The sequence below is a fragment of the Marmota marmota genome, unplaced genomic scaffold (genome assembly GCF_001458135.2).
Source record: "Marmota marmota marmota unplaced genomic scaffold, marMar, whole genome shotgun sequence".
Taxonomy (NCBI): domain Eukaryota; kingdom Metazoa; phylum Chordata; class Mammalia; order Rodentia; family Sciuridae; genus Marmota; species Marmota marmota.
In genome coordinates this window covers 1,284,083-1,302,911 of record NW_025999894.1, presented here as the reverse complement: position 1 = coordinate 1,302,911, position 18,829 = coordinate 1,284,083, and the positions used below count along the sequence as shown (strand labels likewise).

Genomic DNA, 18,829 nt, shown 5'->3' with positions numbered 1-18,829 from the left:
GCCTCTAGTTTCAGAAATGAGGAAATGAAATCCTCAAGGGGCTAGGAGTGCCTAAGGCAGAGCCAGAAGGTTGCAGACCTCTGAGGTCCCAGCTTATAGCTACCACTCCTTCTATGCTCCCCTGTGACATCCTTAGTAATGGTCCCTGGGCACTTCTGCTGGCCTCCCCCAAAGCCAGGGTGCCTAGGATCCTCCCTGTGCAAGGGGCACTCACCCCTAAGGTGACCCACTACGGGGAACTTTGTTAGCAATGACTACAGAGGCCAGGGACAGTTTGCCACCATGAGAACCTACCTGCTAGACAGAAATGAGCAGGACCCCAACCCAGACAATGAGAGAGGAAGAGCCTCGGGTGACCTATTCTGGCTGTGGCTATGGCACCAAGCCACAGCACAAGCCTTGGCTCTACGGAGCACCATGTACAGGATACCGAGGCCACATGCACCCAATACTTTGGTCTGCTAAAAACAATGTCTATCCATGCTATATGAGAATAGCAGGCCCTATAAATGCTAACAGAAAACAGAGGCTGCATACGGTGGTACATACCTATAATCCCAATTGGGAGGCTGAGGCAGGAGAATAGCAAGTTTGAGGCCAGCATAAGCAACTTAGTAAGACCCTCTCTCAAAATAAAATGAGAAGGCAGGGGTGTAGTTCACTGGCAGAACACTTGCTTATTAGCATGTGCAAGACCCTGAGTTTCATTCCCAGTAGGTGGGGAGGGGAGGAAGAGAAGAAGGGGAAGAGGAGAGGATGGCAAAATGAAAAAGGGGTCTGGGATATAGCAAGGACCCCACGATAACTGCCACATTGCTGGGTGTGGTGGCCATGCCTATAATCCTAGTGGTTCAGGAGGCTGAGGCAAGAGGACCCTGGGTTCAAAGCCAGCCCCAGCAACGGCAAGGGGCTAAGCAACTGAGTGAGACCCTGTCTCTAAATAAAACACAAAATAGGGCTGGGGATGGGGCTCAGTGGTTGAGGGCCCCTGAGTACCATTCCCGGTAGCACCCCCACTCCCCAAAAACACCAAAAAGCTAAGCATCACCTTCATCACCTTTCCTAACCATCACCGAGGCAGCTCCAGATACTCCCCTGCCTGCCTGGGGACCCCGGACCTCCTTTCTGCCTCACCTGTCACCCAGCCTGCTTAGATACAGCCAGGAGGGAGTGTTTCCCTAAGGGATCCATTTTGGTCAGGTGTGTCTGGCCAGTGTCAGCAACAGCAGCTGGTGTGAAAAGGAAGTGCAGATGGCCACTCATACCCAGAAGGAGTACTGATAGCAGCCCTGCCACTAGGCCCTCAGGCTCCTCACTGCAAGGTCTAGGTTCTTCAAAAACTCTGGATACCCTTAAGCCCCATGGTTCTAGATTAAGCTCAGGGACAGACATAAAGGTACTCCTCCAGCTCATCCCCAGCAAACAGATGGCCTCCCTGCATAGGGCACCCCTTGGCTCCCAGCCTCTCACCTCCTTACTCTAGGCCTGGGTCAGAGATGCAGCTGAGATGCTAAAGCAAGGTGGTGCTCCAAGGAGTCTTCCGATTGTCAAACCAAAGGGTTTCATATGTCCAATTCCTTCTACCCTGCAGGGCAGCCATCAGCCATTCCCTAGGTTTGCTTTCTTCCAAAGCCTCTTCTGACACATCTCCCTCCTTTAATCCTTAAAGGATGAGTGGGAATTTCTGGGACCCACTCCCCAAGCTCCCAGCCAGGCGCACGCTGAGCCTTCCCACCCACACAGAGCAGGCAGTTTTACACCATGGCCCAGGCTACGAAGTGCTGGTACCAAATGCCCACTGCTGGATCAGGAGATCCTGAGCTCAGAGGCATGGAGCGCACATCTGCCAGGACTATTAGCTATCTCAAAACGTGGGCATCCTTTACCTCACAGGCCTTCCTCTAAACCCTGCATAGAGGAATAGGATGAGCAAAATGCTTGTCTGTCCTTTCCACCCAAAGAAGCCAGTCTCTAGAGTGGGAGCACAGAGTGGCTTACATGTGAGGCACTGGGGACATGACTAAGATATGCCTCTACCCTCAAGGGCCATCACTGCAAAAGACATATACACATGGATCATCTGGAGCTTTTACCCGAGCCAGGCGATGGAGCCCAGCATCTCCACATGATGTGCTCCTCTGAGTGGCTGACACTCAGCCTAGAGGAAAAGAGAAAAGAGGAGTATTTCCAGACTTAGGGGAGGGCATGGTCAACACCGTGCAGTCCAGTACCTGAGGCACATGGCAGTGGTGTGTCGGGGCCGGAGAGCCATAAAGGGCCTCATAGGGTCCACCAGGCAACTTGGACGTCTATGGTGACAAGGTTTAGGGCAGGAAAAGGACAGGGGCAGATGTGCTTTGGGGAATGTGCTGCCTTGTGGCTGAGTGATAGGAGGGTTGGGGTGTGGTGAGAACGGAGGTGGGGAAGCCAGTGAAGAGACCAGAGGAAGACATGGTGGCCCCACAAGGAGAGGAGATCCCAGAGTCTGCAGGACGCATGGGCAGCCTTGTGGAGTGTATAGAAAACGTGAGACATGGAATATAGGCCTGGTGGGCACAGTATGCTGAAATGCTGAGAGAGACAGGGAGCTAAGGAAGAGCCATGCTGACATGGCCAAAATTGCACACAGCCCATTTTATGCTGAATTGAACTCCAGCCTGGTGCAAGGGCCCACTGACAGGGGGCAGAGCACACTGCCCCCTCCTGTTTGCTGAGTGCTCACCCGTTGATGATTTCCTTGGTTTCTGCCCTGATGAAATGCTCCTTCTCAGGTGTCAGGATGCACAGGGAGAACTTCTGGCCAGTACGGCCCTCCCCATCCACCACATCTGTGCACTGGTTCATGTTGATAGTGCCCTGTGGGAGGGTTGTGGGCTGAAAGAACAAGACAGGCAGAGTCACGAAGAGGTAGCAGAAAAGAGGCAGCACAAGGTGGCATCTCATCCTGGAGTACTTGGTCATTCTGGTCCTCCATCCTCCTAGTTCCACTTCCTCCCTTACCCACTCAGGAAGAAGCAGGCCAAGCCAGGTTTTCTCAGAGGACACCCGGCTGCACTTTACTTCCTCCTTGAAAACAATATCCTGGCTTGCACCAGAGGAAGGGGCAGGGATGGGGGAGAACAGGAAAGGGACAGCTCAGTGAAGACAGCTGGGGGTACAGAGGCAGCCAAGATCTTAGTCCCAGAGGGGTTGCTGATCCAAGAGAATAAGGAGAGAAAGCTCCAGAGGAGGTGGATCAAAATAGCCAGGTTATTTTTAGATACAAGGAGAGGACTGGAGCAGAGCCATATCCTTAAGCTCTGGCCATGGGGCTGGGGAACAGAGTTGGGCACCCTGTAAGGGCTAGCCCACCAGCACCTGCCCAGTCCTTGGAGCCTGCAGAGGCTGCCAGCCAGCTCTGATCCAGAACACTTCCCCCCCCCCACCCCCCGCCCAAACAGAAAAGCTGTTAGAAGCTGAAATTGGGGACAGAAAACCAAACACAGGAAAGGAAGGCTTTAAGAAAATTCACATAGGCAACAGCTAGAGAAGCAGGCCTTTCCAGAGGTGATCTGTCAGCCCTTATTTGGTCTTAAGACTCCCCCCACCAAATGTGTAGATGCTTTGGGAAGGTGGGCAGGGTGCTGTGGCTCCCGCCATACCAGGACTACCAGCTCCCACAGGGAAGCAGTCAGTGGGTTAGAGCCCTGGGGCCACAGGGGGGCAGGCTGACTCTGCAGCCCCCTGGGGTTTGCCTTTTGTTTCACTCCTGGAGAAGCAGGAAACATTTGCATCTTCAATTTGAAAAAGAGGCAAATGGTGGCAGTCGGGGACAGCCCAATCAGTTCTTACTGCCAGCTCCCTGCTCATAGCTGAGGGAGGGTTCTGGTCTGAGGGCAAGATGTGGTACCCATGCTAACCTCAGACCAACCACCCCACCCTACTCCACCCCACACCCACTGGTTTCATCTGCCAAACTCAGGTTAGCTGCCATCTCCCCAAGCCTCTTCCACTGGACTGTGTGTGATCTTCCTGTTACTGCCACTAGGCAGACCTGTAAGCCACTACTGCCACCTCTCTCAGCAGCCAGCCCTGATGCATGCTGCAGGAGCAGACCCGATGGTCACTAGGATCCACATACTACCCCCACTGGGTCTCTTTCCCAAGGCTGCAGAGTGAGCCCCCAACTCCAAGAAGCCTTTCCTTGTGGGGCCTCTGAGCTTAAATGGGCTCCACTGGCCTAGCTCAGAAAGGCAGGTGGCAGGGCAGAGGCTGGGCTCACAGGAGCCTCTGCTTTGGGTGGGACACACCTTCAGCAGGGGTTCACAGTGCAGGGCCTCAGCACTGCAAGGGTGGGGTTGAAGAGCAGCAGCCACCCAGCACTCTCATTAGCATAGCCGGGTAGCTCCAGGTACTGTGGGCTGGTACTTGAGGGGCCAGCAATGGGAGCCAGGTGGGGCTGTCCTACAACAAAGCAGCAGTTGAGGGCAGTGGTCTCCAAGTCCATCTTGCCTGGATCCAAGTCCCCACAGCCTTCTGGCTGGAGAGGGTTCTTGACCTTTTCTACCCTCTCTCTCTAGCCCCAGCCCCTTATCCTACTCTACAAAAGTCTAATCCCTAGGCCTTTTCTGAGGTGCTCCTCTAAGCTGCTTGGAGTTGGACTTCCCCACACAGAAGCATATGCTTCTCCTGGACCCAGAGTAGAGACCAAATGACAAAACTGTGCATGAGCCACGAGTGATCACAGAGGGAGGGGACTGCAGAGTCTTTTCCAGGGCCCCATTTCTTCCTGGTCCTGGATTACCAACCCAACCCTTGGCCCAGGGGTCTTAAAATGTTGACAGAATGTGCACTTGGAAAGGTACAGATGTGCGCCACAGCACCAATAGATAATAAGATATAACGTGATAAATAGATATAAAAAGATAAATAGAGATGATAAAACATCAGCAAAAATTCTAATATTTTCTTCTCAAGGGATCACCCACTGGGCCTACTTCTGACAACTATTCCAGGATTCAGTGTCACCAAACTACTCATTGTCATCAAAGGCCTGCTCTCCTCTCTGGCACAGAAACTGTTTCCACTGAGTACTGGGCCACCAGCCATAGATCTTGCCTTGCAGCTGGACACAGTCATGGGTCTCTGCCTCACCAACCAAGTAAGAAGTAATGCCCACAGCTTCTCCTCCTCCTCACTGGGGCCTCAGCTTCCTCATGTGTGAAATGGAGGCTCTATCTCCTTCCCAAAGGGGTTTTAGGAGAGAAAAAGAAAGCAAAGACAGGCCAGAACTGAAGGAAACTGATGCTCATTTGTGACCTATGTGCCAGATCCCACAATTACAATGTCCTTCACGGCCCCTTCAATATTACTGTGAGGCAGTCACCTGATCCTATTACATATGCAGCAACGGGGAAAACAGAGGGAATGTCAAGGAATAGGGGACAGCTGTGATTCAGAGCCCAATACACTCATGGAGCTTCCAATGAGGTAGAAAGAAACTTGCTGCCAAAATTAGATGATCTCATTCTTAGTTAACCCTGGTATTAACTTTTTTTAAAAAATATTTTTTTATTTGTCAACCAACCTTTATTTTATTTATTAATATGTGGTGCTGAGAATAGAACCCAGCACCTCACACATGCTAGGCAAGCACTATGCCACTGAGCCCCAGCCCCAGCCCTAATTTTTCTTTTTAATTGCAGCATTACTGAGATATAATTCACATATCACACAATTTACCAATTTACAGAGCACAAATCCAATGGTTTTTAGCATGTTCATGTCATGCTAACAATTAATTACATGTGGAACATTCTCATCACCCCCCCTAAAAAACCTGGCCAATAGAACTCACTTCCCTCTAAACCCCCACACCACTAATCGGCTTTCTGTCTCTGCAGACTTACTTATTCTGGATACTCCATGTAGATGGAGTCATACAATGCAACCTTTGTGTCTGTTTCTTCATTTAGCATACTTTGAAGGACCATCTAAAATGCAGCATGTGTCAGTATTTCACTCCTTTTTAGGGCTGAATAACAGCCCATTCTGTGGATTTACCACATTTTGTCTGGTCACCTGTTGATGGACACCTGGGTTTGTTTCCACTTTGGGGCTGTTGTGAACAATGCTGTTATGCATGTTTACATACGAGTATTCATGTGAACATATGCTTTCATTTCTCTTGGGTGGAAACCTAGGAGTGAAATTGCTGGATCATATGGGAACTGTTTAACTCTTTGTGAAACTTCTAGACTATTTCCCAAAGTGGCTGTGCCATTTGACATTCCCTTCAGCACCATTAAGGATCTGGCATTAACTTTTAAGACTTTATTTATGCTGTGCTTCCAACTAGTGCTCTTGGACAACAGGTCGGGGTATGTATAACTGTCAACCTGCTAAGAAAATAGTTCCTTCCAAGTCCCAACAGCACTGCCTAAGGAAGCAAGCACCAATGCTTTGTGTGTGGGGTGAGGGTGGGGGGAGTGTGTGGGTGGGGTGTGTGGGGGGATGGCAGGTGGGTACTGCAGATTGAACCCAGGGGCATTTAATCACTGAGCCACATCCCCAGCCCTTTTTAATATTTTGTTTAGAGACAGGGTCTCCCTGAGTTACTTAGGGCCTTGCTAAGTTGCTGAGTCTGGCTTTAAACTCATGATTCCCCCTGCCTCACCCTCCTGAGCTGCTGGGATTACAGATATGTGCCACTGTGCCTGCCTTCACAAGTACCAGTGTTACAGTAGTACTACTGGCAACAAGGCCACTCGCCTGAACGTGGCCCTGGTCCAAGCCCTGTCCCTGCATCCTCCCACTGAACACTCTCATGACCCCATGGGGCAGGCACCACAGTCATCTGAATCCTACACGTGAGAAACAAAATCGGGGGGCTGGGGATGTGGCTCAAGCGGTAGCACGCTCGCCTGGCATGCGTGCGGCCAGGGGTTCGATCCTCAGCACCACATACAAACAAAGATGTTGTGTCCGCCGAAAAATGAAAAATAAATATTAAAATTCTCTCTCTCTTCTCTCTCTCTTCTCTCTCTCTCTCTTAAAAAAAGAGAAACAAAATCGGGTGGCCCATTTTCAGAGTACAGTATTTAGCTTATAAATGTAAAATTGGAATGTAAGCAAAGCAGCAGAAGGGGAGAACAGAGTGGAAAGTTACAAGCAGGTAACATTTGAATGTGAAAAATTCACAGCCCTTTGACCAACAGGAGGCGAGAGGGAAGGTGCTGGGCCTGCCTAGCCAACAGAGAGAGAAACTGCAAGATGCTCTCAATCCAAGAAGACTTTCCTGCCACAGAGAACAAAGGGAGGTGGGGACAACAAAGGTATATTTCTTTAAATAACCCAACAGAAGGCAGAAGAACCTAGGCAATGTTTGGGATGACTACACCCCCCCAGTACTCAGCCAGTGAGGAATCAGGGGAGAGCATTTGCGCATTAGGGTATAAAATGCTGACTGTAACTCCCCTGGGTGTGCCTGCTCACCTAAATACTAGATCTTGCAAGACCATCATTAAAGCCTTGCTTTCCCTGTGCCTTTGTCTCTTAGTTTATTCTTTGAGATAGAACAGGTGAACACTTCAGAGGGGAAGTAGGCCACCAAGTAGCTAAATAACTCATCCAAGGTCACAGTGCTCAGAGGTAGCCACGTCAGAATTCAAATTCAGGCTCCTGGCTCTAAAGTAGCCCCTTTGCTACTCTGCACGCAGTCACTCTCCTACAAAGAAAAAGCTGGAGCAGATTCAACCAAGTGTTCCAAGACAGCCCATGATTCTGGCCAGTGCCTCTTCCCTCCCCTGCTGCCTCTGTCTAGGAGCAGGACACACCCATCTGTATTCTCAGCCCTTAGAAGACAGAAGAAAATGTTCAGGCTGGGTCCAAACCTTGTGCTCCAAGAGCAAGGGCAAGTATCTAGGCTGTAACCCAAATTCAGGCAGAGGGAACGCCTGTTTCTGACGCTGTCAGCAAGAAGCCAGCTCCACTGAGCTCCCTGCCCTAGTTCTGCACCTCCAAAGGTGAGCAACCCAGGCCTCCTAAGAGGCCTAGCTTCACCTAGTTTTGCTTATTCCTGAAAAAGAGATGTACCAGTCGAACCAGAGAGAAAAAAGAGAGAAGCAGGGGAGAGAAACCACAGGGAGGGGCACTCAGGGTGGCCTTCAGATAGCTGCTGTCACAGAACCACAAGATTCTCCTACTTGAGACACAGCAGGAATCACATATGCTGTCCCCCATACGCCCTTTCATATGGTGAAGGAAAACAGGCTCACAGCTGATTATCTCAGGTAGTTTATTACTGTAACAGAAAGCTAACACACACGGCAATGCCACTCCTAAGTGTATACCCTAGGTATACACCCTAAAGAACTGACAGCTATTCTAACAAAAATGCTCACAGAAGCATTATTCATAATAGTCAAAAGGTGGAAACTACCCAAATGCCCACCATGGATTAAAAAAAATAATGAGATACAGCCATACAATGGAATATTATTCACCCATAAAAAGAATGGAACACTGACACACACTGGAACATGAGTGAATCTTGGACACATGACACTGAGGGAAATGAGTCAGTTGCAAAAGGACAAGGCAGTTTAATACAACTGCATTTTGATGAAACATTCAGAATGAGAAAACACATGAAGAAAGACAGGAAGAAAATCAATAACTGCAAAGATATAAGGGGGGACTGGGAGATGAAGAGTGACTTATTGTGTATGTGGTTTCCATGTGGGGCGATGAAAAGGTTTTGAAATTAGACAGGAGTGATGTTGTAAAACATTATGAATATATAAAATCACCACTTTACATTGGCTAAAATGGTGAATTTTATCTTATGTGTACCGCCCCCCCCCAACACATATGATACACACAACCCACACCTGTACAGTTGCGATGAAACCCAAGGGACTGTCAAGTAAAGGGGGCTTGGCTGGCCCTGCATGCTGCTCCTCCTGGCTCCTGGCGCATTCCCACACACATCGTACCAGGGCAAGAATGTAGTCAGGGGTTTCCCTTAACAACCTGTCTCAGGAGGAAGGAAGAAGAGTCTTGGGTGTTTGGTCTCCCACTTCAGGACAGGGAGGCAGGCCCTGGGGGATTGATGGTGCTCTAGGCACTAGATAATCTGTTCCCCTGAGAGGGGAGGGGAACCAAAGTCTCTGTGCAGACCTTGGCCACTGGCTGCTTATGACAAGGTGGCGAATAGGCATCTTGAAAATGAGGGGCCAAACCAGGGGTTTATCTAGGAGCAACCCACATACTCTCTACACGTGTCCTGCAGATCCCACCTGACCTTGGAAAAGGCTGGAGCCTAGTTTCCAAGGCTACATCTGGACCAGGGGGAGGCAGGGCCGGCCCTTTTATGGAACCCCAAGTGGACAGCAAAGGGCTCTGTACACCAGCATCACGTCGCCAGCTGTCCTCCCAACTAGCTCCAGGCACGTGCAGACCAGCTCTGAGTGCTGCACCTTTCTTCCAACCACCCACCAGGCAGTCATTCTGCTGCCAACCAATCTGAACTGGGGACAGGACGGTAAGTGGCAGGCAGGCCTTAAAGCTGGGGTCCTGGGAGAGGCTGTGGGAGCTTGGCAGGCCAAGGCAGCTTTGGGCTCCTGTGCACAGCAGGAGGCCTGGGCTCTGCACCTCTGTACTGCTCCATGGATGAGTCCAGGATCAGGCCAACCCAGAGCTCTCTGTCATGAGTAGAGATCTGGCCAGGCCACCTCTCTCAACAGCTTCCCAGCACTGCTCTCCCTGTATCTGAAGCTCTGCCACTAGCCCACTTCACCTCTCGGACTACCTCACTGGCCTGAGAGGTCCACAGAAACTGGCTGAACAGGCCAGCCTCCTCAATGCTGCCCCTGTCAGAGATGCCCACCGAAGTCCCTAACCTCCTGTGTGGTTACCCTGTATTCTTTAAAGGGCAGGCTTGTGCATAGCCCCTGGCTATGGGTCACCCACCTGTTCTCCACACTAGACTGGAAAGTCCTAGATAGAATCAATTTTATTCACCACTATCTATCTAGCTTGGCACCTCCCAAAATGAACTTTGGTGAATATTTTTGGATGATACTTGAACAAACAAACTTTCAAACTCCACTGGATTTATGGGATAGATTTACAATATAAACATTTTCCCTCATTTTTAATTGATACATTATAGTTGTACATATTTATGGGACTTGTTGTCATATATTTGTATGTGCAAACAATATTACAGTATAATTTGACCAATATCACTCCCCACATTGCCGCCTGCCCCCACCCCACCTCTCACCCCTTGGTCCTTTTCCTCTACTGATCTCCCTTTGATTTTTAGAAGACTTGCCCCCACCTTTGTTTTCTTTTTTCCTCTCTAGTTTCCACATGAGAACATACAACCCTTAACCTTCTGAGTCTGACTTATTTTGCTTAACATGTTGGTGTCTAGTTCCATTCAATTTCCTGCAAACGCTATGATTTCATTTTTACTTATGACTCAACAAAGCTCCATTGTATATACCAGTTTCTCTATCCATTCATCTGTTGATGGACCCCCTAGGCTGGTTCCACAGTTTGGCTATTAGGAATGTGGTGCTATAAACGTGGGTATGCATGTATCACTGTAGTAAGACGCCCGTGATTCTTTAGGGTGAATACTAAGAAGTGGTATGCCTGGGTCGTAGGGTAGGTTCATGCCTAGTGTTTTAAGGTGCCTCCATACTGATTTCTATAGTGGTTTTACTAACTTACAATCCCACCAACAGTGTAGAAGTGATCCTTTTTCTCCCCATCCTCTCTAGCATTTATTATTACTTATACTCTTGATGGCTACCATTCTAACAGGTATGAGATAAGATTTCAGAGTAGTTTTGATTGGTACTTTCCTAATTGCTAATGATGTTGAATATTTCTTCATGTTTTTGTTGGCCATTTGTATCTTCTTTTGAGAAGTATCTGTTTAGTTTGCCCATTTACTAATTGGGTTATTCGATTTTTTGGTGAAAAGCTTTTGAGCTCTTTATATATTCTAGATATTAATCCTCTGTCAGAAGAGTAGCTAGCAAAAATATTCTCCCATTCTGTGGGTCTCTCTGCACATTCCTAATTGTTTCCTTTGCTGTACAGAAGCTTTTTAATTTCATGTTGTCCTATTTACTAACTCTTGGCATCATTTCCTGAGCTTCAGGGGTCCTATTGAGAAAATCATCACCTGTGCCTAAAAGTTGGAGTGTTGACCCTGTGTTTTCTTCTAGGAGTTGCATGGTTTCTGGTCTAATTCCAAGGTCTTTGAGCCTTTTTGAGTTGATGTTTGTGCAAGCTGAGAGATAAGGGTCTACTTTCATTCTCCTACATATGGATAACCAGTTGTCCCAGCACCACTGAAACATGTGTTTTACTTATAAACATCATAAATATTTTACGTGCAAATAAATGTCTTCTTTACAAATTAGGAACAAAAATCTGTACCAAAGCCTGTGTTATAAGGGTTGACAGGATAACACATGTGCAAAGACCAGACAAAACAGGCCCCACAGCCTTTCCACCTCAGCACCCGGGCTACCAAGGCCATGGAGCTGGTCTGCAGCCACCATCCAGGTGTTGGCCAGAACTCCACTGTAATTAGCAGAGGGTCAAGTTGAAAGGCAAGAGGTGAGTGCGGTGATGCTGCTTACTCCATATACAGGAAATGCCCCGGACAGGCTGATTGACAAAGACAGAACGCAGACGGGTGGGTGGTTTGCTAGGGTGGGGGGCAGGACTGCAGGGAGAGCTAATAATGTAGAGTTTCTTTTGGAGGTGACGAAGACTAAAGATGCAGCGATGGTTGTACAACCCTGTGAAAGTTCTAAGACAATGGGCTGGCACACTTAAAACAAATTACTGTACAGATAACAGAAAAGAGTCAGAGTGCGACAGCCAGCAGGCTCACTCCTGGAGAAGCCTGCGCAGCTCCTCTCATGCTCCCATGGGAAAGAACACTGACATCCAGTCCAGGCCCGCAGACACTCCACTGGTGCAGTAAGGTCCAGACAAGGAAACCGAGATTTCAGTTCCATGACAGCATGTGGCCTCTACCACAGAACAGGCAGGGACCCCAGCAGTATGACTAAAACCACCAAGGACCTAACTCACAAGCTACTGGGATCTGACCCCAGGTGACTGCCCTACTCATGGGAGCAGCTGCTCCTACTCCTGGGAGGCTCCCCTTTAAGACCTGCTCTGGCCTCACCCACAGCCATGTGGGCTTTAGAGGCATCCGAAGTCTCCACAGATTAGGGGTCTCTAAAATGTGACACATGTGCTGATCCTGGCAGGACAGAGAGCCCCTGGTGCAGTGCAGTCCGTACTCTGGCCTGCAGAGGCGGGTGAAGCCTGCACCCTGCACGCTGAAGTGGTCTGGGGACTTTGTGGGGTACTTGAGGGGATAACCCACTAGGGGCTTCTGTAGGGGCGGGGAGCATTTGTTAGACCGGCTAAACTGATTTTTGCTAGGGAGAAAACAACAAGGATCTTTCTCACTTGTTGCCAAGACCAAGAAGTTCCTTCTCACACCTGCTGTGTGAGCCTGGCCTACTGGCTAGGGAGCAAGACGCCCAAGGAACCCACCAAGTGGCCAGAGCCGGCTCTCAGCCAATCCTCCCACCAGTCAAGGGCCACCTTCCTCCGTAAACCAGAAGCGGGAGATCTTCCATCCGCCTCGCCCATTTGACACAATGGCTGCCTAAAAGGCCCTGCCAGAACCACGCTCTCACTACAGCACCTGCGATCCTGAAGCCACAGCATAAGGAGAAAAGCTACGATGTGCTGAGTCGAGGACCAAGGGCAAAGGTTTCCTAATACTGGGTCTGGCAGCAATTGTTCAGATATATTTGGAGCAAAGAGAAAGACAAACTAAATTGGACTTCACCAAATATAAAAACCTCAGAGCATCTAAAGACACTATCACAAAAGTGAAAACATGAAGGCAAGACCAAACAAATCATCTATCTGACACAGCATTAACAATATCCAGAATACAGAGAAGTCCTAAAATCAGCAGCAGCAGCAACAACAACAACAATTAAAAATGGGCAGAGACTTGAATGAACATTTCTCCAAAGAAGAAAGACCAACAGCCAACAAGCCTACAAAGAAACCTGACATCTTTAGTCATTAGGAAAATGCCAATCAAAACCACAGTGAGAAATACCGCAGCACATCCACTAGGACAGTGGTAAGTTAAAAAGTAAATAAATAAATCAGAAAACAACAAATGCTGCCGAGGATGTGGAGAAACTGGAACCTCCATGTATCACTTAGGGGAATGCATAATGGTACGGCTGCTGTGGGAAACAGTATGGAGGTTCCTCAGGAAACTAAACATGGACTTACCATATCATCAGTGCATCTGAATACAATTCAGAATGACGTTTTTACATTGGGTGATATACTTGTAGGTTTATCCCCAGAAGAACTGAAAGCAAGAACTTAAAAAGATATTTGTAGGGCTGGGGGTGTGGCTCAGCGGTAGAGTGTTTGTCTAGCACATGTGAAACCTGGGTTCCATCCTCAGCACCACATAAAAATAAATAAATAAATAAAATAAAGGTATTGTGTCCAATTACTTCTAAATAATAAATATTTTAAAAAAGATATTTGTATACCATTTTCACAGTAGCATTATTCACAATAGCCAAGAAGTGGAAGCAACCAAAATGTCCTCTAATGCGAATATAAACAAAATGTGGAATGGTATTCAGCCACGAAAGGGAACGAAATTCTGACATGTGCCACAATATGAATGAACCTTGAATGAAATAAGCCAGTCACAAAAGGACAAACACTAGATGATTTCACTCTTATGAGGTACCTAAGGTAGTCAAATTCATAGAGACAGAAAGAAGACTCACGGTTGCCAGGCACTTGGGGGAGAAGAGGGGAATTTAGTGTGTAATGGGGAGAGTTTCTTTTGGGGAAGATGAAGCTTTGGAGACAGACAATGGTGGTGGCTGCACAGTACTGTGTGTGTACTGAATGACACTAAACTATGCAATTAAAAATTATTAAAATGGTGAATTTTGTGATGTATATTTGAACATGAACACACACACACACACACAACCAAGTGTCTAGGCCAACTCTGATTCCCAAATTGGGAATAACAACAACAAATACAGTGAGAGTAGAGACAGCAAGGACAGGGACAAAATGCCTCTTTTAGGCCTGCATGCTTCTTGTGTGGAAATGGTCATCCTACAGACAGAGCGGAGGCAGGGAAGACAATGGAGTCTGGCTCACTCACTGCCGGTGGTCTTCCACAGTAGCTACAGAACAGAAGACACACAAGGGCATGGCCTCCACCCTCCGATCCCTCCACATTTGCAACCTCAGCTCCAGGTGGGGTAGCAGTTGGCAGAAAAGCCATTGTCCTAGGAAGATCCCAGGTGCAAACCCCACACAAACACATGCCCAACAGAGACCCAAGTCCTCTGAGCTGAGCAGGACTGGCACAGGTTGGCATGCAGGTCTGTTTCCTCAGCTTGGCTCCTAAAGAAGCCCAGTCTCCTCATCAGCAGAAACACTCAACTTCCTCTGGCTGCAAAATGGCCCTCCATCACAAGGTCTTCAACAGCTGGCCTTGAAGATCTGAAGGATCTAAGTAACCACCTATCTAACTGGCATCTGGGCCTGTAGCTGATAGCTCCTGTTCCCAGATCACTAACTCCACAAGCATCTACTGGAAGCTAAGCCTGGGAGCCACAGTAGTGAGTGAGACATGGCACCCACCGAAGGCTGTTCGTGGTACCACGGAGAAGAGAGGGTGTTCATGGCCATCACCGCACAGTCAGATAAGCACTAAAGTAAAGGTGGGAACACAGCCCATTGGGAGCACAAGGGAAGGAGGCCAGGCACAGAGTCCAAGTATTTTAAGGCTGCTCAAAGTGTAAGGGCTGGACTTGTCCCGGGAAGTCCCAGGAGGAGCTGAGCATCAAGAGCAGAAGAGTGGAAAGATGGATGAAGTGTGTTTATCAAGGGGCTTACAATAAACGGGTGTTCTGTCCCCACAACAGCGAGGAGGCATCATTTCCACTAGAGACAATGAGAAACCACTCAAAATGCAAAGCAGCAGGTCATGAGTGAATTGGGCTGCCAGGGCCAGTGTATTCTTCAGGCACCTGATGGGTGCTGGCCCTGTCCTAGCACTGGGAATACAGCAATGAATCAAAATGACAGAAGACCTGGTATGCCCCCCGTCAACCCCCGAGTCTGACCTTTCAGCCTGGCGTCGAGCAAGGCAAACAAACAAGGCAGGCTGTGCTACAAGCAGTGACAAAACAGCCCACAGCCCTCGACTCCTGTGTCTCTTCCTGCTGTCTTCTTGTGCCGGAGTCTAAGAATCTTGTGGCTAAAGAACACGTGGTCCTGAGAAGGACCCCAGCCTAATCCCCCACTGGCACTCCTAGTGCATGTTCTCCCAAGGCGCCTACCACCGGGCCTCCTGGTACAGAGGCAGAAAATGGCTCCTGGATGAGTGGGCAGTGGAGGAAAAGCCCCTGGTTGTGTCCTCGCCCTGGACACCTACCCAAGCTCTCCTGACAAGGGCACCCCGACTGGCGTCTCATCTCCCCGTCCTTCCCAGCAGTGAGCAGCTTCCTCTTTCCCCAAGACTCTGCAGTACATTTTTTTTAACTTTTTAATTTAGATTTATAGAAAAGTTGTGAAGAGAATACGACGAGCTCCTACATACCCCTCACCCACTTTACCTTGTCACTAACACCCTTCACGGCTATCTGTGAAGGGTATCTGTCACGAGTGGCCAGCCAACACTGAATTGACTGAAGCCTGGACCTGCTCAGCACGCCGTGTTCTGGTCTCCTCAGTCCTGGTGTCCTTTTCCTGTTCCAAGACCACATCCCATTTAGTTGTCCTATCCCCTTAGGCCACTTTTGGCTGAAGTGGTTTCTCAGGCCCCTTGTTTTGATGACCTTCCTAGTTGTAAGAAGTGTTGGTAGGGCCTTTGGTAGAATGTTTTGGTCTGGGTATGTGTGAGGTTTTTCTCACAACTGGTCTGTGGCTATGGGCTTCAGGGTGGGACACCACAGAGGTAAGATGCCCACTCCATCCCACTGGGTCTAGGACATTACTGTTGATGACGACTTTGGGCACCTGGCTGGGGTGGTGGTACCCACGTATCCAGCGTGTGGCCCCCACCCCTTCCCATGCTCCCTGGAAGGAAGTCACTACAAATAGCCCACGGGTGAGGAGCAGGGAGTGCCGTGCCACTTCCTTAAGGGGAACGTGTCTGCATGAATTACTTGGGATTCTTCTGCAGAGGGCATTTTGCCTATTCTCCTTCATTTATTTCTGATTCAATCCTTTACTTACATCGACTTGTGGGTATTTATTTTCCATGTGCACATGTGTAGTCTCAAAGTACTACCTCACTCTCAGAAGTCTGACAATGTGCTCCATTTACATTTCCTGGCTCAGCCCTACATCAGCCAATTCCCCATGGAGCCCTGGTTCCTTCTCTGGAGAGTGGCATTAGAAACCAAGGTCTGGGTGGTGGATGTGTTTCAGCTTCCAGGCCTTCTCAGCTCAACAAGGAAATACGGGGGTATTGTGAGCCGAGCACATACATCAGCACCAATAGCTCCCTCTGTATACATATCGTTGTGGATCTCTACTCTGCATCTAGTCTGCACCCAGCTAAACATACTGAGGTGTCTAACTTTAACCCTCTACCACATGGATCATTCTAGCCTTCTTCCTGTTTACCTGTGCCCTCCTACTCCAACAGCTGCTATCCATTTGCTTAACTGCTCAGTTCCAGTCTGAGTGCATGGAGGTTTCAGAAGTGTTCACCAGCATCCCTGTGGGACAGGGCTGTACACTTTCGGTGCAGGGCTCACATACTGCCTCTTTGCCTTCAGACTGCATACAGCTTATTTCCAAGGTATACACTTCCTTTTACACGACTAGTTAGAATCTCTTCGGGTCAACTCCTGGAGAAGAACCTGCCACCATTCCTAGTACTTAAGAGTTCAGCAGTAGGTACAATATTATTGTCTGCATATTTTATATCTCTGGCATGGTTTTTAAAAAATCTTTCCAAGGCATGTCTGGATTAGGAATGGAGAAAACTAGAGGATGAAAGAAGAGAACATAGGAGGGGCAGGGAGCGGAGAAGATTAAAGACACCCCTTGGCTACAGTTGCCTTTCCAGCCTGAGCAGTCTCAGTTGTTTGCAAACTAGGGCAAGTGGGAGGAGAGCCATCCTGAAGGCAGGCGGAGACTGGCAGGCGGGTGGGCCAGGGGTGGTGTGCTGCTGCTGAGCCTGGCCTTGTGTATCCTGGTTCATCTGGCCTCCAGCCTCTGGTCTCTAAATCTGCCTTAGCCTGGGAGGGAGAGAGTGCTGCCCTTCCACACGGTTTAACTGCTTTTCTGCCCAAAGGCTGTCAGGTAGATCTAGGGAGAAAACAAGCTACTGTTTGCTACGGCAGGACGAGGAAGCAATGCAGTGGTGAGGGGCCCGAGCCACCCAGAGCCATCCTCAGCACCCTTCCTGCCCCCCTAAGTACTAGGCTATCATGCACTGGTACCAGAACACCCCAAGGCTAGGGAAGATGGCAAGTCGTCTTATACTGGAAGGTTTTAAAGTTGAATGCAATGACTCCCAACTTTTCAAAATAATATAATCACCCTGGAAGAATCAAAAATAGAGTTCCCATGCTCAGAGACTCTGACTTAAATTTCCTGGAATGGGGTGGAGGCTAGTGCTTTTAGCACCCAGCTGAGGTTGGAAGCCCTGCCTCAAAGGGAGACTGTAATCTCTCTTTGCTTCTATGGCAGCCCTGCTCTCCGCTGTCTAGTGGCTGACTTTCTGTCCCAGGCTGGCCATCCAGCTGGACTAATTCACTCACACTTTTTGGCTAGGCCCTAGAGGACCCGATGAACACAAAGATGGAGGGAGAGTGGAGACAGAACACAGCTGTGGAGAACTGGTGGGCAGTGGGGACAGACGTCATGGAAAGAGGATTTCACAAGGGGCTTCAGCCAGCACCCCCAAGTCTCTGCCAATGTAACAAAGGAAAATGAAACCCTCAATAAGCCTGAGGAATGAATGGGGCGTGGTGGGAGTAGAGCTGGAGGATGGCAGCCCTCCCCAAAGGCACAGCACTGAGAACCTGGGAAACAGGGAGAGGTAGAGGCTGTGCCAGGCTGCACCACCCAGAGGACAGTGACCTTTTCAGAAATATGTGAGGTAAGGAGATGTGGCCAGGGCTGCATATCTCTGTGATGAAAGGGGACAAAGCCCAGGAAGGCTGCACCTCAGGTGGCCCTGCTGTAATGAGCAGGGCTGTGGGCCCTGCCCTGTGGGGCTGGCTCCTTAGGCTTCTGCTCAGAGCAAGCACCTGGCTAAAGCAGAGCACCTACTGACTCACGCGAGCACAGGTACACCCCGTGGCTCTCACACGTTTCTTTCTGCCTATCATTTATAAACCATGGGCCATAGCTTGGCCCCAACACCAGCAGGCCTGGGGTCACCACGGGCAGGACTGGCCAGATCAACACAAGATGGATGTCTAAAAGACTCCAATCACCCCTTGGGAAGAAACTCTGGATATGTTTTTCACAACTCCAAACCATCTGAGAGAGGAACTCTAGACTGAGCTTGCGAGGAATCAGGAAGTAATGTGCTTTCAGTGCCTTCCAGGTCTCAGACAAAGATGGCATGGGAAGGTGATGAGCGGTCTCCAGCAAGGGCTCCTTGGGGATAGCTGGGCCTTGTGCATCAAGTCCCCCTGAGTGCAGGCCAGGCCATGGCCCTGAGCCCCACCTTTCACCACAGGGACACCATTCTCCAGGGAGATAT

General features: G+C 49.2%; 1 protein-coding gene and 1 long non-coding RNA gene across 16 annotated transcripts in view; one reads left to right on the top strand and one right to left on the bottom strand.

Moving 5' to 3' along the window:
* The window catches only part of LOC107157149 (myosin phosphatase Rho interacting protein), a 145,176-nt gene that overhangs the window by 58,081 nt on the left and 68,266 nt on the right, over positions 1-18,829 (bottom strand). For 13 of the 15 annotated variants that reach the window (XM_048795925.1, XM_048795913.1, XM_048795921.1 and 10 more), the window contains exon 4: positions 2,723-2,874. In XM_048795925.1, the coding sequence (XP_048651882.1) occupies positions 2,723-2,874 (152 nt within the window). Of the gene's footprint in view, positions 1-1,470; positions 1,801-2,722; positions 2,875-18,829 lie in introns of those variants that run through there. The other 2 variants (XM_015503453.2, XM_048795961.1) reach the window with 2 other exon arrangements.
* LOC125614137 lies at positions 1,537-18,558 on the top strand. The gene is made up of 4 exons (XR_007344784.1): positions 1,537-1,546; positions 2,248-2,454; positions 16,787-16,791; positions 18,547-18,558. It is a non-coding gene; the product is annotated as an uncharacterized LOC125614137 (long non-coding RNA).